The sequence below is a fragment of the Xiphophorus maculatus genome, chromosome 4 (assembly GCF_002775205.1).
Source record: "Xiphophorus maculatus strain JP 163 A chromosome 4, X_maculatus-5.0-male, whole genome shotgun sequence".
Taxonomy (NCBI): domain Eukaryota; kingdom Metazoa; phylum Chordata; class Actinopteri; order Cyprinodontiformes; family Poeciliidae; genus Xiphophorus; species Xiphophorus maculatus.
This window is the reverse complement of record NC_036446.1, coordinates 22,096-44,760: the sequence shown is the minus strand read 5'-3', so window position 1 is coordinate 44,760 and position 22,665 is coordinate 22,096. Positions and strand designations below refer to the sequence as shown.

Genomic DNA, 22,665 nt, shown 5'->3' with positions numbered 1-22,665 from the left:
TCCATATGAAACCCGACCAAGGTGGAGGTTCTGATGGAAGGGGGTCTGTGTGTTTGCCAGGGAGCCGTTCAGGGTCCAGAGGAGTTTGCTGAAGGTTTGGCGATCGGGGTCCGCAGCCTTTTTGGTTCAACTGTTGGTAAGAGCCTTGGAGAAAGATGTTGATTTAACTTGTGACGAGTCCTGATTTCTGTGGTCAGTGCTTCCAATATGGGTGTTTTTCCTGTAGGTGGCGCTGCAGGAATGTTCTCCAAGATCACAGGTTCCATGGGTAAAGGCCTGGCTGCCATGACCATGGACAAGGAGTTCCAGCAGGAACGCCGGGAGGACATGAACCGGCCGACGAAGGACTTCAAAGACAGTCTGGCCAAAGGAGGAAAAGGACTGCTGAAGGTCTGGAGAGGAGCGGTTCTGGTTCTGCTGGACCAGCAGTGATCTAATGCATCTCAGTAACAAACCGTGTCCCTGCAGGGCGTTGTTGGTGGGGTTACTGGCATTGTGACCAAACCAGTGGAAGGTATGTGTTTGATGGCTCCTATTTGTTGGAAAGTTCAAGTCATTTTCAGGAGAACGGAAACAAGTTTAGGATTTTTGACCTTAAATAAAAGAAAATACAAGTTTTAGGAAAGACTTAAGAATGAATTAAAGCTTTGAACTATTCTCCATGAAATCCCAGAAACACTTGTTGTTTTCTGATTGCAACCTGACATACTTCCTGATCCGGATTCCTTGAACCCATAATCCAGATCTTTTAGATGTTCTCTTCTAAAATACTTTGACTCACCTGAATTCTGGAAACCCTCAGATCTGGAACCTTCAGGTTCTTTAAAACCATCTGAACTTCTATTGTCACGACCTGTTAGACCAGGGGTGGGCAACTCCAGGCCTGGAGGGCCTAAAAGTCTCCTGCAACTTTTAGATGTGTCTCTACTTTAACACACCTTAGTCAAATAATGAGGTCATTAGCAGGACTCTGGAGAACCTGACTGCATTTAGGAGGAGATTCAGCTGTTGGATTTAAGTGTGTTGGACCAGGGAGACGTCTAAGAGTTGCAGGACACCGGCCCTCCAGGACCAGGACTGCCCACCCTTGTGTTGGATCAAACTCCAGTCCTGGAGGCCCGCTGTCCTGTAACTTTTAGATGAGCCTCTGCTGCAGCACCTGAATAGAATAATGAGGTCATCAAGGTTCTGGAGAACCGATCTACACAAATAGGAGGTAATTAAACCATTTCATTGCAGTGTGCTGTGGCACATCTAAAACCTGCAGGACTGGAGTTTGACACCTGTGTGTTAGATCATGCAATCCAGGTCTTCTGAAAATATAATATTCCCTGTCACTTTAAATAATGATAATAAATAAAACAGCAACTTTAGAAGTATTAAATTATTTAATTGGTTTTTTAGATAACTTTTTATTGATTTATCAAAAGCCTTTTTATACAGCAGATTACAAAATGTTACTGCAAAGTCTCTCTACATCGGACTCTCACCAATCAGCTGCTTTAAAGACAAATTGTCCGGCAGGTCAGGGTGTGTGCAGGTGGAAGGTCATTCTTCCATCTGCCTTTAAGTATCCAAGGGTTCTACAAGGTTCTGTCCTAGGACCCTTTCTTTTTCTAATCTATATTAACAGTTTAGATAAAAATGTCCCAAATGCTAATTGTTGTCACTGTCCTATGCTGCTATACAGTTAAAAGTGCTTCAAGCAGCTTTTGATGAGGTTCAGTGTAATCTACAGTTTGTTTAAAACAAAGTTTATCTCCAACTATAGGAGTATTTCTAAATCACAGTTGATTCATCCATTATTACTTTTCAGGCACTCAGATTGAGGTTGTATCTCAGTATAAATATTTAGGTTTTTTACTTGATTCCACAGCTTGTCAAAAAGCTCAAGTTGGGTTTTTATTTCAGAATTCCATTTTGTTCATCATTTGAGGCTAGGAAACGCCTTGTTGCTGCCACTTTTTGCCCATTTCAGATTATTGTGACGTGATTTGTAAGTTTGCATGTTCGGACTGTTTGCACAAGCTGCATTCTGGATCCTATGGAGCGTGATGTTTGATCACAGGTCGAGGAGCGTTCCTCTCTTCTGTTCACCGGTGTCTGCTCGTTTTTTTCACAAAGCCATCTTGGGTTTACTCCTCCATCTCTCTTAGGTAAACCCCCGTCACTAGAGAGGGACGGGGGGTCTCTGACAAAAGTTATTGTCAGAACATTTCCAGGCGGTTATTTTCTGCGCTCGGATGATTTAATTTCATTAACTGTTTCTAAGGTTCACACTGAAAATCCTGCAGAAAAACTTTAAGTTGAATTAGGTGGTTTTTAAGGCCTTATTTAGTCAGTTTGTAAATAAGACATTTTTTTGTAAATGCTATTTCTCTGTTATTTTTCTTCTTGGTTGTACTTTCTTTAGGTTTTGATTTGAAATTCTGAGTGTTGCTGCCAGTCTTGGTTTCTCTTGAAAAAGAGATTTTTAATCTCATTGAGATGGAGACACCTGCCTAAATATAGGTTACGTACGACACCAATCTTGTTTAACAGATCCACCTGACTGTGTTCTGTCGACCCATCAGAACATCATGGATCGGGTCCAGATCACTGAAACCCTCCCAATTATTCAGCCAACGGATTTTCTCACATCCTTTGGTTCAAAACTCTTCGCTTCATTTTCAGCAGATCCTTGAAACCAAACCGCTCAGAACCTCTGGCTGCCGACTCAGACCTGGTTGCCGGAAAAACCCACCGTGTGTTTTCTGGTGTTTCCGTCCCGTTGCCCGTTGCCGGTTGAACCCACCCTGTATTTCCGTCCTGTTGCCGGTTGCCAGATGAACCCACCCTGTGTTTCGGTTCCCAGGAGCCAGGAAGGAGGGCGCGGCCGGCTTCTTTAAGGGCATCGGGAAGGGCCTGGTGGGCGTGGTGGCGCGGCCCACCGGCGGCATCGTGGACATGGCCAGCAGCACCTTCCAGGGGATCCAGAGGTGAGGTTTGGCGGCTCGTGATGCGTTTCCTCTGGGAACTTCCTGTGGGCGTCTAAATGCTGTTGCTGTCTCTCTAATTTTCACATTTTCTGCTTTTGTTTTCTGTCTGCTGTGGTTGTTGGGATTTCTGTTCTTGTTGGGGTGTGAGTATTCCACCTGAACTGTTGGTGCTGTGCTCTGTCCATGGCTGCTGCTCAATCAGGTTGCTGTTTGACTTGATGATGGAGCTGAGCTTTAACCGGCTGCAGATGTTTGCATGTTAAATGATGCTGCACATTGATGGTAAGTCACAGCATCGTGTTTCGTGCACCGGGTCCAACTCACCGCTTGCGGCTCCGCCCCTTTGTTAGCATGTTGTTTGGCCACGCCCCATGAGGAGAACTTCCTGTCCCGCCTGCCGGAGCGCAACGAAAACTGCATGAAAACATGTCGGGGCCTTTTCTTCTTCGTTGGCCCCCCTATGAATAAAAACCATCGGCATCGACCGAAACGAGGCTGGAAAGCTCCTGGACGACCCGATGGAGGGTCCGATGTTCACTGCAGTCAGAACCGGTGTTGGTCTGACCTCAGGGGACGGCGATCTGACGGGTCTGAATGGTTCCGATTGATCACATGGTTCTGATTGGTTCTGGGTTGCATGGTTTTCACTAACAGCTGATCTGTCTGTTGCCGTTTTGCAGAACTACTAAAAGTTTTGATGCATCAATGTTTCTGGAGTTTCTGTTTCCAAATTAAATCTTGAAATTTTGTGCAAATGAATGTAAATGTTGATAAAAATAATGATGATGTCACAGTGAACGAATTCCCACTGAGATCAGATGGCAGGAGCTGAAATGATGGCTCCTCTCCTGATTGGAGGAGCCATCTGTCATGTGAGCCATAAATTCACTGTAACCTGTTGAAGTTTCACGCTGCCCCTGCAGAGGTCCCACCAGGTGAGCCCTTACCTGAGAGCAGCAGCTGCAGCATGAATGGGCTCGGCTCAGAGTCCAGTCAGGATCAGAACCGCAGGGCTGCCATTCAACACCACACACTCTGAACCGCTCATTCAGGTGTGTGTGTGTGTGTGTGTGTGTGTGTGTGTGTGTGTGTGTGTGTGTGTGTGTGTGTGTGTGTGTGTGTGTGTGTGTGTGTGTGTGTGTGTGTGTGTGTGTGTGTGTGTGTGATATCAGAGCGGCCGAGGCGACAGAGGAGGTGACCAAACTCCGGCCGGTCCGTCTGATCCGGGAGGACGGGATCATCCGACCTTATGACCTGACGGAGTCGCAGGGTTTCGACCTCTACCAGGTTAGACTCTTCTCTGTTTCCATAGCAACAAGGCATGTTTTTCTGCATGAGGTCAGAGGGAACCTAGAGGAGCAGACAGTCTGGTGTGTGTCGACACTTTAGCCGGGTCAAAAGGTTCCTTCTCCAGAAAGTTTAAATAAAGCAACAAACCTGAAGATGAATCCAGTTAGAGGTCCAGAAAAACCAGAACCGAGCTGTTTGCTTCAGAGGAAACCCGAGGGAAGAAGGTTAGGGTCTTAGAGGAGCTGCTGCTGGACGGGAAACTGCAGAAGAAGAAATTCTTCTAAACCAGCCCAACAGCTGCAGGAACACAGAGGGAGAAACTGGAGCTGTAACTCTTCATGTTAGTCTTTGTTTGGCAATCAGAACATTTTAGATTCAGAAAATCAAATTCACCAAAAAGTCTCAACTTTTCCAGTTTTGAGGTAAATCAAAGAAAACGATCAGTTGTCTCAATGGAGGTTGCATCAGCCCAGATACATTATATAATAATATTTACCATGTTATATTGTATTTATAGTATACACTGAACAAAAATATAAAGCCCCGTGTCAAATATAAGAGTTTTATGAACATTTGGATTATGCAATATATAGAGAAACTCAAAGTATATTTTCAGTAATTACTGATCTTCATGTCGGCATCGATGACATCGTGGTTCGGCCGTTTGTAGCGGATCGACAGTCCTGATCGGGGTCAGGCTGAGGAATCCGATTCTGACCCAGTTGGCTTCCCGTAGGCGGTTACAGACAGTCTGAGGTTTGATGCGTCTGTTGTTCAGACCAATAGTCTCATCAGCTGAGTGTCGCTGGTCTGAGCAGATCCTCAGACGGACGAGCCGACGTGGCCGTCTGGTGCTGAGCGGTCAGACGAGGATGAGGAGGATCTGCAGTCTGTTGGAAACCAACTCTTAAAGGGCCGACGGTCCGATAACGGACCATTATCGGACCGTCGGTACGACGTCCTGCATCCAACATGCCAACGGCTCCAACATAACATCTGAGGCTTTATGACTTCTGACATACTGTGACATTTTGGGGCCTTTTATTGTCCAGGCCAAGGATTGTCCAGCTGTTGCTCATTTCGTCTGACCAGCCAGTGGACATGTCCCACAATGCACCGAGTAAAACAACAACTCACTGAGTAACGCTCACTGACAGGAAGTTGGATTACATATTATACACAGATCAAGAGAAATATTACTTTGGTACAATAAAATGTCAGCAATGCTCATTTACAGTTAACTCCACATGGCAACAATATCTGACATGAGGCCTTTAGATGTTTGTTCAGTGTATTCGCTTGCTGAAAAAGTTCATCAGGGTTCTGCAGAACCTTGAAACCAGATCAGGAGGCGTTGACCCAGTTTGGAAGAAATATGTTTGAAATATTTAATCACAGTCTGAGAAACTTTAATAATGATCTAGAAAACTCCAGAAAAATACTAGTACTAGTAGTAATAATAATATTACTACAACTACTACTAGTACTACTACTACTATCAGTAGTAGTAGTAACTATGGCAGAAGCTGTAAACCACCCTAACGATGTTTCCTTTGCTTTTCTGCTCCCATGATGTCCTCCTCCTCCTCCTCCTCCTCGGCTCTTTGTCTTTCTCATCGTGTCGTGAATCACTGGTTTGATTTTACCAGGAAGTTCAGATCAGAATAATTCTAACCTCCTCCTTCTTCTTCTTCTGTTTGCTTCCTGCAGCCGGAGGAGGACTTGGCTGGTGATGAACATTAACCCGTCACTTTCATGGTTCTTTGATATAATCCTCGTTAATCTACAGATATTTATAAATGTTGAAATCTGAATATCAAATGGAGATCAGATTTCCATGCATGCCAAACAAACATTTTTACTTCCATTTTGTGTCTGCTTTTTACTTTTGGTTTCTATTCATTTATAGTTTATTTAAACTGGACAAGAGTCAGCTCTAGAGTTATTTTTCTATAAATAAATTCATCATGATGTTGCTGTAAAGCATTAGATGTTAATGTCAGGTTCTCCACTGGGTCGTATTGGATTGAAACGTTAACCTTCTTGTGAAACCGGCTCCGTCATCGGTTTGTGTTCAAAGTTTAATAAAAACATCTGAAACTTGTTTTCTTCTATGAAGCATTTTCTCATCCCATAATCCCTAAAGTCTTGAAGCTCCTCCAGCTCCAGAACTCTGAGCAGGTTCTGCTGAGATCTCTGAAGGTCCCAGCAAAGCATTTCAGTTTGGATGATGACTGGACTTTGAATAGACATGGGGAGCTCAAGTCCAGTCCTCCAGAGCTACCATCCTTCCAGATGCTTCCCTGCTCCAACACATCTGAATCAAATGAACGGCTCGATACCAGGCCCGTTCAGAGCCGGTCCTGGTCTGTTGGGGTAAGAGGGTTCTTCTACAAGTTGCAGGACGGTAGCTCTGGAAGACTGGACTTGAGCGCTGCAACATCTTGGTTCTTTTTTCTTTCGGCCGTTCTGTTCTCGATCGGCTGCTTTACAGACGGACTCTAGAAAACTTTGGTCTATAGAGCAGATCCCGGTCCATTCAGAGCCTGCAGCCCAGATCATAATACCTCCACCACTGTGCTGTTTCTGCTTTTCTCCATCTTGGTCCAACGTCTCCTCTCTGGTCTCGTCTGTCCAGAGGACTCCGTCTCAGAAGTCTCGTCTCTGCTGACCTCAGTGCAGTGGCCATCTTGTTCCTAGACAGAAGAGGCTTTCAGTGTGACATGACCTTTGACCTTTAACCTGCTAACTGAGGCCTATAGAGCTTTTGGTTTCTGGTCATTTCTCTGAGCCTATTGCTCTGACCTCTGACCTCTGAACCTGCTGGGATGTCTGAGAGTTTCCCTCTCTGGTGGATGATGGATTCCAAGTAGTTCAGAAATGACCTTTGACCCTCCCCAGGCTGATGAGCAGCAGAAGTTGCTGACATTGTGTTGCAGCACCTGCAACCTGCAGAGCAGCAAAACTGCTTTAGTAGAGAAGCATTGATGATCAGTTCATTGACCATCTGATCAGCTGCTCCTGTTTGCTCCTCCCCTCTCTGCTTCAGTGGAAGCAGCAGAGTAAACTGGGCTTTACTGGTGGGTTACTGGGAGATGAACTGGTTGAGGTAAGCTGCCTTCTTGGTAAGTGAGTCTTCGGTGACTCTCCTCTGCTTGTTGCTGAACAGCAACAGGAACTGTGCTGCAGGAGTCTTTGTGTTTCTGTGTCTCCAGAGGATCAAACATCTGGACGGTGAAGTGTTCAGAAGCTGCAGTCCGACCCCAGGCCACAGGAAGTCCGACATCATCGTCACCAACAGGTGGAGCCGCCCGAACGGCCAGCAGCACGCAGAGCCTAGCTTGGTAGCGCTGTGTGACGCCGTTCTGCTTGTCGTTGTGTAGGCGCGTGTTCTGTGTGAAGGAGATCGATTTGCTGGGTCACCTGACTACTGACTGGGAATGCTTGTTTGAGAACTTCCACCGTCCTCCGGCGGTGTCTGGATCAGAGCTCAAGATTTACTGCAAGGTAACGGTGCTGCTGGCATGTTGTTGCTAAACCTCACCTCTCTGCTGAACTTCATGTCTGCCTTCTAAGCTGGTTGAACTTACAGAACAGCTGAACATTTGCTGCTTCTGTTTAGCTTCAGAGATCCGTGTTTCCGTTCAGGTCGTCTGTTTTGTTAGGAGGCCAAAGATGCGAGATCAACATAAGTTTGATCTCACAGCATCTCAGGCAGATATGTAGCGTGAGGAAAACTATGGAATCTGTAACTCTTGCACTCTGCTACGGGTTTCCCGTGTTGATGTTTGATTCTGCGTTTCTCTCATCTTGTCAAACTGAAACAACTGAGATTGTATGTTTGGTCAGTGCCGTCCTCTGCTGGACGTAACGGTGTGGTCGGTCCCCCATCCTTCTGCTGTCGTCCATTTGTGAAAAATCTGGGTGTGATTGTTGATCCTGTGTTAGAGTTGATTAGCATGTTAGCGCTGCTATCAAAGCCAGTTTCTTCCAGCTGAGGATCCTTGCTAAGATCAAATCTGATCTTCCTCTGCCTGATTTTGATCCAATCATTCATCACATTTAGATTATTTAACTCTTTGTACTCAGGGTTGGAGCAGAGCAAACAAAATGCTGCAGCTGGTCTGCTGACCAAAACCAGGAGGTGAATCTGTGGCCCCGGTTTCACAAACCCTTCGCTGGCTCCCTGCTGCTTTAGGATCAAATTTAAGGTCTTATTGATAGTTTTTAAGTGTTTTTGGGTCCTTGGTACTGAAGTGAGCTCCAGCAGGCCGCAGCCCACCAGAACCCTGAGCTTTTACCGTCGGTTCATAAATCCAGGATGGAAGCAGACAGAGAATCTGTGGATCGTCTCCCTCTGGCTGAAACTCGGCTAAAGAGAAAAGGAGGGAAGGAAATTGCTGCAGCTAAAACTCTATATTGTTTGGTTTTTATTCACACTATTAGCTTTTGGAATCTGACAGTTTAATATTTGTCTTATTATTTTTACTAAACTTAATTTTCTATTTTATCATTAATGTACCTGGGATAATGTTTGTTGTGAGGAGCTTTGGTTAGCTGAGGCTGTTGGAAATGTGCTACACAAATAAACTTTTACTTAACTTATTGTTATTAGCTTCATGTAGGCAGATTGTGCTGCAGAGAAGAGAAACATCCAAATATTTATGAAACACTAGGTTAGACACAGTGACATCACTTCCTGTTTGGAGGTTCCATTGTCTGATCGGTTCCTGTCTCTCTTGTTTCTTTCAGGAGATCCATAAACTGAAGCTTCCTAAAAATCAGGAGCCCGTCAGAACGATCCAGTTCAAAGACCCAAATTCTGCCCAGGTCAGTTTAATCCCAGAGGAGAAGTGTTTAACTTTAAAACATCTATCAGTTCTGATCCGTTTTACCAAGAGCCGATTCACAAGACTCTTTAGTAAAAAATTCAAACAATTACACCAGGAACCAATTTATCTCCAGAAACATAGCCAATCAGAGTCTTACAGTTAGTTACATATGTTCATAAAACAATGAAGAATCTAGTTCAGTTTAATATTACATACACGTAGTGACAGTGGAGAGGAAAACTCGCCTTTAACAGCAAGAAACCTCCAGCAGAACCAGAACCAGAACCCTACGCAGCCGTCTGCCATGACCGACTGAAGAAGACGCAGCAGAGACACAAAAGGAAATGTCACTGACTTAGGAAGACTTTCTATGTAGAAGAAAAGCAGAGCAGCAGCCAAGAGGAAACATTAAGAGATCAAAAACAGACCAGATTTAAACTCTGCACTGCAAAAACATCAAATCTTACCAAGTATTATTGTACTAGTTCAGTCCAAATATCCTGGTTCACATGAAATAAGACAAAATTAACTTCCAAGTAACTTCCAAGTGATTCCTTAATATTGATGAAAACGTTCCGGTTTTTCATCTGTATAGTTTTTGAGAGTTGAGGTCAGATGCATCATCTATAGAAGGAAAACGTTCAGGTACCACAGCTGAACCAGACCAGGTGTACCTTCTATGGAAAGAAAATAAGAGAACCTGAAAATAAAAGTTAACGCAAAATAATAGAGTAGTAGGAGAAAGTAGTAGAGTGAAGAGAAGTGGTCAGTTCATCCTCCAGCAGCCTGTAACAGCATGACTACAGAGGTAGCTCAGGATAACCTCAGCTTCATCAGAGACGAAGGTTTTAATCTTTGTCTAGAAAGTAATCAGGGTCTCTGGACACAACTGTGTGGTACTGCACTAGGACAGAGCTGTTTTTAAAGGAATACTGTGGTCAACTGGATCAGAACATCACTAAGATCTAACAGAACCAGAACCCGTCCTTTTGTCTGAGGCCAAGAGAAAATCATCAGTAACTTTCAACACTTTATTACTATTTATATGCTCACATAATTCATTAGCAACTATTTCCTCAAGGATTTTAGATCAGAAAGGAAGATTAGACATAGATCTGTAATTTCTAAAGTAACTGGATTAGATGTAATTTATGAAGTCATCTTGATCCAGAGACGTTTCTGAATGAACAATTTAAATTCACACCGCAAATTAATTTTATTTCTGAAAAAACTATTTCTAGTTTTCCTTCCAGTTCCATTATTTGCTTTTTTTTATTATTTCTTTTACATCAAATCTCCATAAAGTTTGTGAATGTAAGAGAGTAAGGTGCAGTCCTCAGAGGGGTTGCCATGGAGACGGATCAGGAAGTGTGTGTTTCTGCGTGACGCCTGGTCTCTCACCAACAGAAGCTGCATGAAGCCATCTGGGACGCTCAGGACGCCCAGAAGCAGCACCACATGTTCAGGCAAAAGTCCCAGCGCTTCCTGAGACTCAGCAAGAAGCAGTGATGTCACTTCCTTTCTGTGGCTCTCCTGCGAACTCAGCAGTTTGTTTCAGAATAAAAGCAGGAAACGTTGGTTGTAGTTTTCTGTTGCTGAAAAATGACATTAGTTAGAATTTATTGAACAATTATGTTGAACCCTGAAGTAAATGATGATGTAAATGTTTTCAGTCATTTGGGTGGAATATATTTTATTTTGTAGTTTGTGGGTTATTTTTCCCTGCTCTGTGCCTGCAGGTTTCAGTTCTTTATGCCTTAAAATGAATCCATCAAAACGCTTTGCACTAAGATATTTGCATCACCACTGCAATAACTGATGCTTACTTTGTCATTTTTATTGAAATAAACATAAATGTTGAAAACTTCTCCCCAAAATTTTAAAACAAGGAATGACTAAACTAGAAAATGATTTCCTAACGCGAGTGTCCAGAGGTTTTGACACACTGTTGCTTTGAGCAGTGATGTTCTTTCCTGCAGTGACCTGAACATCCTCAGGTTAAGGAAATAAAAACTTGCTAGATAGATCAGTCAGGTAGAACAAACCGTAGACCACTTTTGTTTCACATTAAGGTAAGATCATTTTGTTTATTTATTTAGCACGTTTTCAGCAACAAGGCAGTTCAAAGTGCTTTCCATGAATTTGAAGGAAATAAAACAATAAACCAAAGGAAAAAGCAAAAAGTATAAATTAGATGTTGCTAAATGTTGAGTGACGTTTCTCAGCGGTGCGGTACCGCCCCCCAGAGGGCGTTCAGAGCACAACAATACCATGTTTAGACTTTGAGCAACTTGCTAAAACTATATTGTGTAACATTAAAATATGCTTGTCTGCAGCGTATCCATGGCAACTCTTCTTCTCTTCAGTGTTTGTTAGCTTCTCCTGCTAATGCTAGCTTCACCTCGTCAGTTCAGCGTCACACCGGCTGGTGACGCTGTGATTCACTTGTCTGGCGTCTCATTTTCAAATATTTTATGTTTTATTGAGGATTTTTGTGCATATGTTTTGGCAGTGCTGTGATCATGTCAAAGCAGCAACTGATATTAAAAATGTTTTATTGTCCGTCTGGATGCGTCTATAAAAATTGTAATTTTTCAGTAGACTTAGGTTATAACCAATTATATCATTACCACGTACTCTGAATTCTCTAGCTAGTCGACTCATGTAACTTGAGATATACAACTTGCACTTAATATTGAACTTTTGAGAATATTAAGGTCCACTTGTGCACCTATAGTGTAAGTTCTAATCGATACAATTTGCAGATACCACTAACTTTCCTTCCAAATCAATGAAACTTTTGTTTTATTGATTTCCTTCTTCATTATCAATTTATTCAACCCATGGGAACACAGTTAAGTCTCAACAGTTTCTCTTCATTAAGTAAATCCACATTCATTCAGACATATGAATAAAATGTCAAAAACATCATTGAAGCACTAAGTCTATCTAAACCAAATTTACATCATAACTGCTATTTTCATAGCAATCTTAGAATTTGTCATTTAACTTATTTGTCCAGATGTGTTAATCGGTTTCACATATGAACCTCCAAATGTTTTGTTTCTTAACGCATGTTTAACATGAGCATATGATTATCATCCTTGTATTTGGAGAACTGATCAAATGTTGCATGATGCAGATACAACCAATATTAAGGCTTAAAGCTACTCTGTCCTACTTTATTTCTAACATTTGTTGTTTGATACGAGTCAATATTAATCTCTAATCCCACATGCCATTTAAGTTACATTATACCTATAGAGTTTTAACGTCTATGACTAAAATACTTTCTCAACATAACTTTCAATTTCAGGCTATAATATCTGGTCAATCACCATATTAGATATTTCAGATTTTGATTTCAGGCTAAATAAGAATTTTGTTGTTATGAAGCTTTTATTTTTCATCTGTAATGTATTCATTTCCTATTATTTGGAGCTTTTATGTAGAGCTTATTGATTTAAATTGGAAATGGGGATATAAATAGAAATTATCTGATAATATTGCATCTTTGTTTCACACTTAACTCGTTTATATGTGCTCTGTTGCTATCAGTTGTCATAGGCAGAGTTATGCCATAGGTAATGGAAGATTCAATTTCAGTTTTACTCCTGAAAATGTTAATGAAATTTATTAAGGAATTGCTGAATTTGTTCCTCTTTTAAAATGTTTCATTTTCCCAGTTAGAAGATGTTAAGTCTTCTTGAATACTTTAAATGATTCCACAAGGTTGATCTTATGTACCTTTCAACATATTTGTCAGCTCACTTATTATAGCTATTTCCATACTCATAGTGCTAATTTATTTACTTATTTATGTTCATTTGCTTGTATTTCTTTTTTCACGTAAGGCAATGTATTTCCTAAGTGTTACTTGGTTCTATAGTGCTTCAAAATTGTAGAATAATATTAGGGTTAGGGTAAGGGATAGGGTAGGGTAGGGGAACTGATTCCTCCTATAGGAGGGAGGTGCACTGGCCCTCCAATCCGGAGAGCCACCCCGGTCCCAGTCCCAGAAAGGACGGCGAAGTCCCGGACGGCGACGGCGTCGACCCACCATCGTCCATCCGTCTTCCATATTGTTGTGTGTCCTTTGTTTTGGGTGTGGTGTCTGTGTTATTTGTAATGTGTGGTGTAAAATATATTTTTTTTGTGCTTTTAATTAAATAAATAAAAAACTAAGGGAGGGTTTCCAGTTGTGGAAACAATACGTAAAAATAAGAAAATAAAACAAAAATTTTTTCTAAACAAATAAAATTTCCTTTTCAAAAAGGAGAAAACGATCAAAAAATAAAATCTATAAGTTATTGGTTTTTTTTGTTGTTTTTGTTAATTTTTTGTATTTTTTTGTTTAATTTTTTAATTTTTTAGAAATAAAAATAATAAGCGCCCTTCGCGACGTTTCGACCCTGAAACGGGTCTTCTTCAGGCTGGGCGCAATAAAAAGTTATAAAAAGAAAAAGCCGAGCTCTGAGGGAGATGCTGTCGCTTCGCTGGCTGGAGCAGAAATGAGCTGCAAGCTGCTCTGCAGCCCTATTTATCTCCTCCCTCAGGCGAGGCTCCGCCCCCTTTCTTTTTTGTGTCTCCCTTTCTGTACCGAATTCGTTTAAAATATTTACAGGTTTTCTTAAATCGTTTTTAACTGGGGGGGGGGGGGGGGGGGGGGTAAATGAATTATAATTTTAAGGGTTAGGGTTAGGTGTGGGGAGAGAGCCAACCTTCCACGTGGAAGGCTGGAGGTGCACTGGCCATCCTGCCCCTTGAGGGTAGGGTAGGGTAAGGGGTTAGGGGTAGGGTTAGGGTTAGGAAAGAAGGGTTTAGCCTGCCTTCCGTAGGGTTAGTGCAGGTTCGGTCCGCAAATGCGGTTTCCCCGGTTCATAGATGCCCGAAACCAGGATCAATAAGCACAGAATAATGCACTGATCACGCCTGTATCACTCCCATCATCCTGGGATAAAATAAAAATTTCGGACTTCCAGGGCAGGACACATGCGCAGGCGGCCGTATCCGCAGCACCTCACTGTCCTGGGACTCGAGGCTCAGGAGGCCCTGGTGGTGATTTTCGACCTCCATAAATTTTTTTAAAAATGCATTTCCCCGGGGAAAGCCATATATTGCCGGAAAGGCCAGAGTCTGGAGAATACTCTGGTGTGGTCGTTTGGCTTGTGGGACGCCCGCAGGCGGAATTAAAAATCGAAAACCATAATTGGTCAAAACGGTCAAAAAGGCACTTTCCCGGGGACCAGAGGGCTCGAAAGTAGGATCAATAAGCCCAGATTAACGGCCTGATCACGGCCGTATCACTCCCATCATCCTGGGATAAAGTTGAATTTTCGGACTTCCAGAGGGGGTCACATGTAGCAGGCAGTCGTATCCGCAGCACCTCACTGTCCTCGGCCTCGGGGCTCCGGAGGCCCCGGTGATTTTCGACCTCCATAAATTTTTTTAAAAATGCATTTCCCCGGGGAAAGCCGTATATTGCCGGAAAGGCCAGAGTCCGGAGAGTAGCCTGGTGTGGTCGTTCGGCCTCTGGGACGCCCGCAGGCGGAATTAAAAATCGAAAACCATAATTGGTCAAAGCGGTCAAAAATGCACTTTCCCGGGGACCAGGACGTTAGAAACCAGGATCAATAAGCCAAGAATAATGCACTGAACACGCCTATGTGACTCCCGTATTCCTGGGATAAAGTAAAAATTTCGGACGGCTGGCCACACTTAGTACACTGTCATAGCTCAATTATATCTGCCTTACCAGAGGCTCGGAGCCGAAAAATTTCTAAGTGTGGGCCTCCAAAGCATTGCCCGTCCATTTTTCAAATGCTTGACGGATAGATAGGATTTTGTGACCTTATGGAGAAAAACCCCACCGGCGGGATTACAGGAGAGAGTTTGAAAAGAGAACTTGGAGCGAAAAATGACAAAGTGTTTTGATCCAGAGCGGTTTTAGGGGTCTTTTGGAGCTCAGATAAGGCCGATTCAGGCCCCTTTTTCGGCTTTTTCCAGCATTTTAAGCCGTTTTTCCAGATTTTCTCTCTGGTTCTCTGGATCTCCGAGACAGTAACGCTGTGGGCTCTGGCCGCTCCGGTGAGTGTCCTCGGTCCTTCTGATGGGCCTGGCGCCTCTCTGGGTCGGTTCTGAGCTCCGTGGAAGCGAGGAAGCACAGTCAAAGGCGGACCGCAGCTCAGGCCGAAGACGGTGCGCTGTGAGCGGCTTCAAAGCTGTTCCAGCTTACGCTGGAGGTCTGAGCTCCAGGTTTGACCTTTCCATGCACAACACGAATGTACACCGGACCGAACAGCACTTGTGGCTTGCCATGGAGGGCCCCCGTCGGCCCCGGCACTCCGTGTCGGCGCTTCGACGGACGGTTCCTCCAGCCTTGCGAGCTCGCCTCCAGGCCCGGGCACGCTTTCCATGCACAACACGAATGTACACCGGACCGAACAGCACTCGTGGCTTGCCATGGAGGGCCCCCGTCGGCCCCGGCACTCCGTGTCGGCGCTTCGACGGACGGTTCCTCCAGCCTTGCGAGCTCGCCTCCAGGCCCGGGCACGGGTGTTTCGGGGCTGTGCGCCCCGCCCTCAGTCCCAGCCCGCGGCCGTCCTGTCGGTAGCGAGACCGAGACGCCCCGTCTTTCCCAGCGGTTCTACACTGTCGGCCCGCTGCGGGCAGGGCAGGGTCCTGGCGCGCGTCCTCCGCTCGGAGCCCAGAGCGCGCCTCCTGCCCCCCCCGAAGCAGCGGTGCCCGCAGAAGGTCGTGTGATTTCTCAAACCCTGTCTCTCCGTCGCCCTTATAAGTTCCCGGATGTAGGGCAGCGGCGAAGCTGCGTTGCTTAAGGCTCTCCCCCGGACGCAGCCCGCTGTTTCTTCGCAGCGGCACTGGGGCGACCCAGACGTAGCCCGCTGTTCCACCAGCGGCACTGGGGCAACCTGGATGCACCAGCTCAGCGCTGCCCGCCCTCCCATTCAGGGAAACGAATAGGGGATCTCCCTGGTTGATCCTGCCAGTAGCATATGCTTGTCTCAAAGATTAAGCCATGCAAGTCCCGGTACAGTGAAACTGCGAATGGCTCATTAAATCAGTCATGGTTCCTTTGATCGCTCCACCGTTACTTGGATAACTGTGGCAATTCTAGAGCTAATACATGCAAACGAGCGCTGACCCGGCCCCCCCTTCTCCTCCTCGGGGTGGGGGGGGGGTCCGCCGGGGATGCGTGCATTTATCAGACCCAAAACCCATGCGGGGTGCGGCTCTCCCTCTCTCTCCCTCACGGGGGTGGGTGGGGCCCGCGCCCCGGCCCGCTTTGGTGACTCTAGATAACCTGGGGCCGATCGCTGGCCCTCCGTGGCGGCGACGTCTCATTCGAATGTCTGCCCTATCAACTTTCGATGGTACGCTACGTGCCTACCATGGTGACCACGGGTAACGGGGAATCAGGGTTCGATTCCGGAGAGGGAGCCTGAGAAACGGCAACTACATCCAAGGAAGGCAACGAGAGTCAGCCCTCTATCCCGGAGAGGGGGCCTGAGAAATGGCAACCACATCCAAGGAAGGCATCGATAGTCGGCCTCCGGGGCCTCCGGGGCCTCCGGGGCCTCCGGGGCCTCCCTCCCTCCCCTGCTGGAACTATGCCCTACCAGGGGCATGAGACGCACTCCGGATCATGGCCTAAGACCCGGCCCTCCGGCCCTCTGGTGCGGAGGTGGCGTGCTGCCCGGCATACACGGACCAGCAGCCGGCCTGGCCATCCAGGGCCTCCCCCACGCACAGGGAGCCACCCTCCCCCCACCCGCAGCTGCTTGACCCTGCCTTACCAGGGGCACGAGCCTCCGGGCTGTGCGTGCTAGTGGGTCCAGTCCGTGTAGGGAGTGCTTAAGTGTGGGTGCACCGGATCGGAGGGAGGGTAAGGTTCCCTGGTTGAAAAGGCTGGCTGTTCAGAAGCCGGCTTTCGTAACTCAGTTTCTGGCTGTAACAGCTGTATTTGACCCGTGCAGGGCTTCCAGCCTGGTTGTGTGCTGACCTCCAGGCCTGGAGCTCTGCAGGGGTCATAAGCAGAGGTCACAGCCGGCTTGCAGTGCTCCATTTAAGGCTACTTCATAAGCTGAGGGCCCCTTCCAAGCCTGGAGCTTTGCAGAGGTTAAATGCAGGTGTTGTAGCCAGCTTTCAGTGCTCACTATGAGGCTACTTCATAAGCTAAAGGCCCCTTTATTCCCTCCAGCCTGGTTGTGAGCTGACCTCCATGCTGGAGGGAGAGCAGGGGTCAACTGCAGGTGTTGTAGCCAGCTTTTAGTGCTCACTATGAGGCTACTTCATAAGCTAAAGGCCCCTTTATTCCCTCCAGGCTGGTTGTGAGCTGACCTCCAGGCTGGAGGGAGAGCAGGGGTCAACTGCAGGTGTTGTAGCCAGCTTTTAGTGCTCACTATGAGGCTACTTCATAAGCTAAAGGCCCCTTTATTCCCTCCAGGCTGGTTGTGAGCTGACCTCCAGGCTGGAGGGAGAGCAGGGGTCAACTGCAGGTGTTGTAGCCAGCTTTTAGTGCTCACTATGAGGCTACTTCATAAGCTAAAGGCCCCTGCAGTCTCTCCAGGCTGGTTGTGAGCTGACCTCCAGGCTGGAGGGAGAGCAGGGGTCAACTGCAGGTGTTGTAGCCAGCTTTTAGTGCTCACTATGAGGCTACTTCATAAGCTAAAGGCCCCTGCAGTCTCTCCAGTCTGGTTGTGAGCTGACCTCCAGGCTGGAGGGAGAGCAGGGGTCAACTGCAGGTGTTGTAGCCAGCTTTTAGTGCTCACTATGAGGCTACTTCATAAGCTAAAGGCCCCTGCAGTCTCTCCAGTCTGGTTGTGTGCTGACCTCCAGGCTGGAGGGAGAGCAGGGGTCAACTGCAGGTGTTGTAGCCAGCTTTTAGTGCTCACTATGAGGCTACTTCATAAGCTAAAGGCCCCTGCAGTCTCTCCAGGCTGGGTGGGAGCTGACCTCCAGGCTGGAGGGAGAGCAGGGGTCAACTGCAGGTGTTGTAGCCAGCTTTTAGTGCTCACTATGAGGCTACTTCATAAGCTAAAGGCCCCTGCAGTCTCTCCAGTCTGGTTGTGAGCTGACCTCCAGGCTGGAGGGAGAGCAGGGGTCAACTGCAGGTGTTGTAGCCAGCTTTTAGTGCTCACTATGAGGCTACTTCATAAGCTAAAGGCCCCTGCAGTCTCTCCAGTCTGGTTGTGTGCTGACCTCCAGGCTGGAGGGAGAGCAGGGGTCAACTGCAGGTGTTGTAGCCAGCTTGCAGTGCTCACTATGAGGCTACTTCATAAGCTAAAGGCCCCTTTATTCCCTCCAGGCTGGTTGTGAGCTGACCTCCAGGCTGGAGGGAGAGCAGGGGTCAACTGCAGGTGTTGTAGCCAGCTTTTAGTGCTCACTATGAGGCTACTTCATAAGCTAAAGGCCCCTTTATTCCCTCCAGGCTGGTTGTGAGCTGACCTCCAGGCTGGAGGGAGAGCAGGGGTCAACTGCAGGTGTTGTAGCCAGCTTTTAGTGCTCACTATGAGGCTACTTCATAAGCTAAAGGCCCCTTTATTCCCTCCAGGCTGGTTGTGAGCTGACCTCCAGGCTGGAGGGAGAGCAGGGGTCAACTGCAGGTGTTGTAGCCAGCTTTTAGTGCTCACTATGAGGCTACTTCATAAGCTAAAGGCCCCTGCAGTCTCTCCAGTCTGGTTGTGTGCTGACCTCCAGGCTGGAGGGAGAGCAGGGGTCAACTGCAGGTGTTGTAGCCAGCTTTTAGTGCTCACTATGAGGCTACTTCATAAGCTAAAGGCCCCTTTATTCCCTCCAGGCTGGTTGTGAGCTGACCTCCAGGCTGGAGGGAGAGCAGGGGTCAACTGCAGGTGTTGTAGCCAGCTTTTAGTGCTCACTATGAGGCTACTTCATAAGCTAAAGGCCCCTGCAGTCTCTCCAGTCTGGTTGTGTGCTGACCTCCAGGCTGGAGGGAGAGCAGGGGTCAACTGCAGGTGTTGTAGCCAGCTTTTAGTGCTCACTATGAGGCTACTTCATAAGCTAAAGGCCCCTTTATTCCCTCCAGCCTGGTTGTGAGCTGACCTCCATGCTGGAGGGAGAGCAGGGGTCAACTGCAGGTGTTGTAGCCAGCTTGCAGTGCTCACTTTAAGGCTTTGACAGCTGTGTTTGACCCTTGCAGGCCTCCAGGCCTGGTTGTGTGCTGACCTCCAGGCCTGGAGCTCTGCAGAGGTTAAATGCAGGTGTTGTAGCCAGCTTTCAGTGCTCCAATTAAGGCTACTTAATAAGCTAAGGGCCCATGCAGAGCTCCAGGCCTGGTTGTGTGCTGACCCCTGCTGGAGGGAGAGCAGAGGTGAAATGCAGGTGTTGTAGCCAGCTTTTAGTGCTCACTTTAAGGCTTTGACAGCTGTGTTTGACCCTTGCAGGCCTCCAGGCCTGGTTGTGTGCTGACCTCCAGGCCTGGAGCTCTGCAGAGGTTAAATGCAGGTGTTGTAGCCAGCTTTCAGTGCTCCAATTAAGGCTACTTAATAAGCTAAGGGCCCATGCAGAGCTCCAGGCCTGGTTGTGTGCTGACCCCTGCTGGAGGGAGAGCAGAGGTGAAATGCAGGTGTTGTAGCCAGCTTGCAGTGCTCACTTTAAGGCTTTGACAGCTGTGTTTGACCCTTGCAGGCCTCCAGGCCTGGTTGTGTGCTGACCTCCAGGCCTGGAGCTCTGCAGAGGTTAAATGCAGGTGTTGTAGCCAGCTTTCAGTGCTCCAATTAAGGCTACTTAATAAGCTAAGGGCCCATGCAGAGCTCCAGGCCTGGTTGTGTGCTGACCCCTGCTGGAGGGAGAGCAGAGGTGAAATGCAGGTGTTGTAGCCAGCTTGCAGTGCTCACTTTAAGGCTTTGACAGCTGTGTTTGACCCTTGCAGGCCTCCAGGCCTGGTTGTGTGCTGACCTCCAGGCCTGGAGCTCTGCAGAGGTTAAATGCAGGTGTTGTAGCCAGCTTGCAGTGCTCCATTTAAGGCTACTTCATAAGCTAAGGGCCCCTGTAGTCCCTCCAACCTGGTTGTGTGCTGACCTCCAGGCCTGGATGTCTCCAGGGGTCATAAGCAGAGGTCACAGCCAGCTTGCAGTGCTCCATTTAAGGCTACTTCATAAGCTGAGGGCCCCTTCCAAGCCTGGAGCTTTGCAGAGGTTAAATGCAGGTGTTGTAGCCAGCTTGCAGTGCTCCATTTAAGGCTACTTCATAAGCTAAGGGCCCCTGTAGTCCCTCCAACCTGGTTGTGTGCTGACCTCCAGGCCTGGATGTCTCCAGGGGTCATAAGCAGAGGTCACAGCCAGCTTGCAGTGCTCCATTTAAGGCTACTTCATAAGCTGAGGGCCCCTTCCAAGCCTGGAGCTTTGCAGAGGTTAAATGCAGGTGTTGTAGCCAGCTTGCAGTGCTCCATTTAAGGCTACTTCATAAGCTAAGGGCCCCTGTAGTCCCTCCAACCTGGTTGTGTGCTGACCTCCAGGCCTGGATGTCTCCAGGGGTCATAAGCAGAGGTCACAGCCAGCTTGCAGTGCTCCATTTAAGGCTACTTCATAAGCTGAGGGCCCCTTCCAAGCCTGGAGCTTTGCAGAGGTTAAATGCAGGTGTTGTAGCCAGCTTGCAGTGCTCACTTTAAGGCTTTGACAGCTGTGTTTGACCCTTGCAGGCCTCCAGGCCTGGTTGTGTGCTGACCTCCAGGCCTGGAGCTCTGCAGAGGTTAAATGCAGGTGTTGTAGCCAGCTTTCAGTGCTCCAATTAAGGCTACTTAATAAGCTAAGGGCCCATGCAGAGCTCCAGGCCTGGTTGTGTGCTGACCCCTGCTGGAGGGAGAGCAGAGGTTAAATGCAGGTGTTGTAGCCAGCTTTCAGTGCTCACTTTAAGGCTTTGACAGCTGTGTTTGACCCTTGCAGGCCTCCAGGCCTGGTTGTGTGCTGACCTCCAGGCCTGGAGCTCTGCAGGGGTTAACTGCAGGTGTTTTAGCCAGCTTTTAGTGCTCACTTTAAGGCTTTGACAGCTGTGTTTGACCCTTGCAGGCCTCCAGGCCTGGTTGTGTGCTGACCTCCAGGCCTGGAGCTCTGCAGGGGTTAAATGCAGGTGTTGTAGCCAGCTTTCAGTGCTCCAATTAAGGCTACTTAATAAGCTAAGGGCCCATGCAGAGCTCCAGGCCTGGTTGTGTGCTGACCCCTGCTGGAGGGAGAGCAGAGGTTAAATGCAGGTGTTGTAGCCAGCTTTCAGTGCTCACTTTAAGGCTTTGACAGCTGTGTTTGACCCTTGCAGGCCTCCAGGCCTGGTTGTGTGCTGACCTCCAGGCCTGGAGCTCTGCAGGGGTTAACTGCAGGTGTTTTAGCCAGCTAGCAGTGCTCACTTTAAGGCTTTGACAGCTGTGTTTGACCCTTGCAGGCCTCCAGGCCTGGTTGTGTGCTGACCTCCAGGCCTGGAGCTCTGCAGGGGTTAACTGCAGGTGTTTTAGCCAGCTAGCAGTGCTCACTTTAAGGCTTTGACAGCTGTGTTTGACCCTTGCAGGCCTCCAGGCCTGGTTGTGTGCTGACCTCCAGGCCTGGAGCTCTGCAGGGGTTAACTGCAGGTGTTTTAGCCAGCTAGCAGTGCTCACTTTAAGGCTTTGACAGCTGTGTTTGACCCTTGCAGGCCTCCAGGCCTGGTTGTGTGCTGACCTCCAGGCCTGGAGCTCTGCAGGGGTTAACTGCAGGTGTTTTAGCCAGCTAGCAGTGCTCACTTTAAGGCTTTGACAGCTGTGTTTGACCCTTGCAGGCCTCCAGGCCTGGTTGTGTGCTGACCTCCAGGCCTGGAGCTCTGCAGGGGTTAACTGCAGGTGTTTTAGCCAGCTAGCAGTGCTCACTTTAAGGCTTTGACAGCTGTGTTTGACCCTTGCAGGCCTCCAGGCCTGGTTGTGTGCTGACCTCCAGGCCTGGAGCTCTGCAGGGGTTAACTGCAGGTGTTTTAGCCAGCTAGCAGTGCTCACTTTAAGGCTTTGACAGCTGTGTTTGACCCTTGCAGGCCTCCAGGCCTGGTTGTGTGCTGACCTCCAGGCCTGGAGCTCTGCAGGGGTTAACTGCAGGTGTTTTAGCCAGCTAGCAGTGCTCACTTTAAGGCTTTGACAGCTGTGTTTGACCCTTGCAGGCCTCCAGGCCTGGTTGTGTGCTGACCTCCAGGCCTGGAGCTCTGCAGGGGTTAACTGCAGGTGTTTTAGCCAGCTAGCAGTGCTCACTTTAAGGCTTTGACAGCTGTGTTTGACCCTTGCAGGCCTCCAGGCCTGGTTGTGTGCTGACCTCCAGGCCTGGAGCTCTGCAGGGGTTAAATGCAGGTGTTTTAGCCAGCTAGCAGTGCTCACTTTAAGGCTTTGACAGCTGTGTTTGACCCTTGCAGGCCTCCAGGCCTGGTTGTGTGCTGACCTCCAGGCCTGGAGCTCTGCAGGGGTTAACTGCAGGTGTTTTAGCCAGCTTTCAGTGCTCACATTAAGGCTACTTAACAAGCTAAGGGCCCTCTACTCCTCCAGGCCACTTTAAATAAAATATTATCCAGGACACAAGTGCATC

General features: G+C 47.6%; 1 protein-coding gene across 9 annotated transcripts in view; it reads left to right on the top strand.

Moving 5' to 3' along the window:
* Positions 1 to 11,668, top strand: part of vps13c (vacuolar protein sorting 13 homolog C) — a 64,304-nt gene extending 52,636 nt beyond the window's left edge. For 6 of the 9 annotated variants that reach the window (XM_023332094.1, XM_023332091.1, XM_023332089.1 and 3 more), the window contains 9 exons: positions 61 to 136; positions 227 to 390; positions 469 to 514; positions 2,855 to 2,978; positions 4,151 to 4,265; positions 7,484 to 7,569; positions 7,652 to 7,775; positions 9,021 to 9,098; positions 10,508 to 11,668. In XM_023332094.1, coding sequence (XP_023187862.1) covers positions 61 to 136; positions 227 to 390; positions 469 to 514; positions 2,855 to 2,978; positions 4,151 to 4,265; positions 7,484 to 7,569; positions 7,652 to 7,775; positions 9,021 to 9,098; positions 10,508 to 10,609 — 915 coding nt within the window. In that variant the 3' untranslated portion in view covers positions 10,610 to 11,668. Of the gene's footprint in view, positions 1 to 60; positions 137 to 226; positions 391 to 468; positions 515 to 2,854; positions 3,914 to 4,150; positions 4,266 to 5,978; positions 6,373 to 7,483; positions 7,570 to 7,651; positions 7,776 to 9,020; positions 9,099 to 10,507 lie in introns of those variants that run through there. The other 3 variants (XM_023332092.1, XM_023332093.1, XR_002752623.1) reach the window with 3 other exon arrangements.
* Positions 11,669 to 22,665: the final 10,997 nt, after the last annotated feature.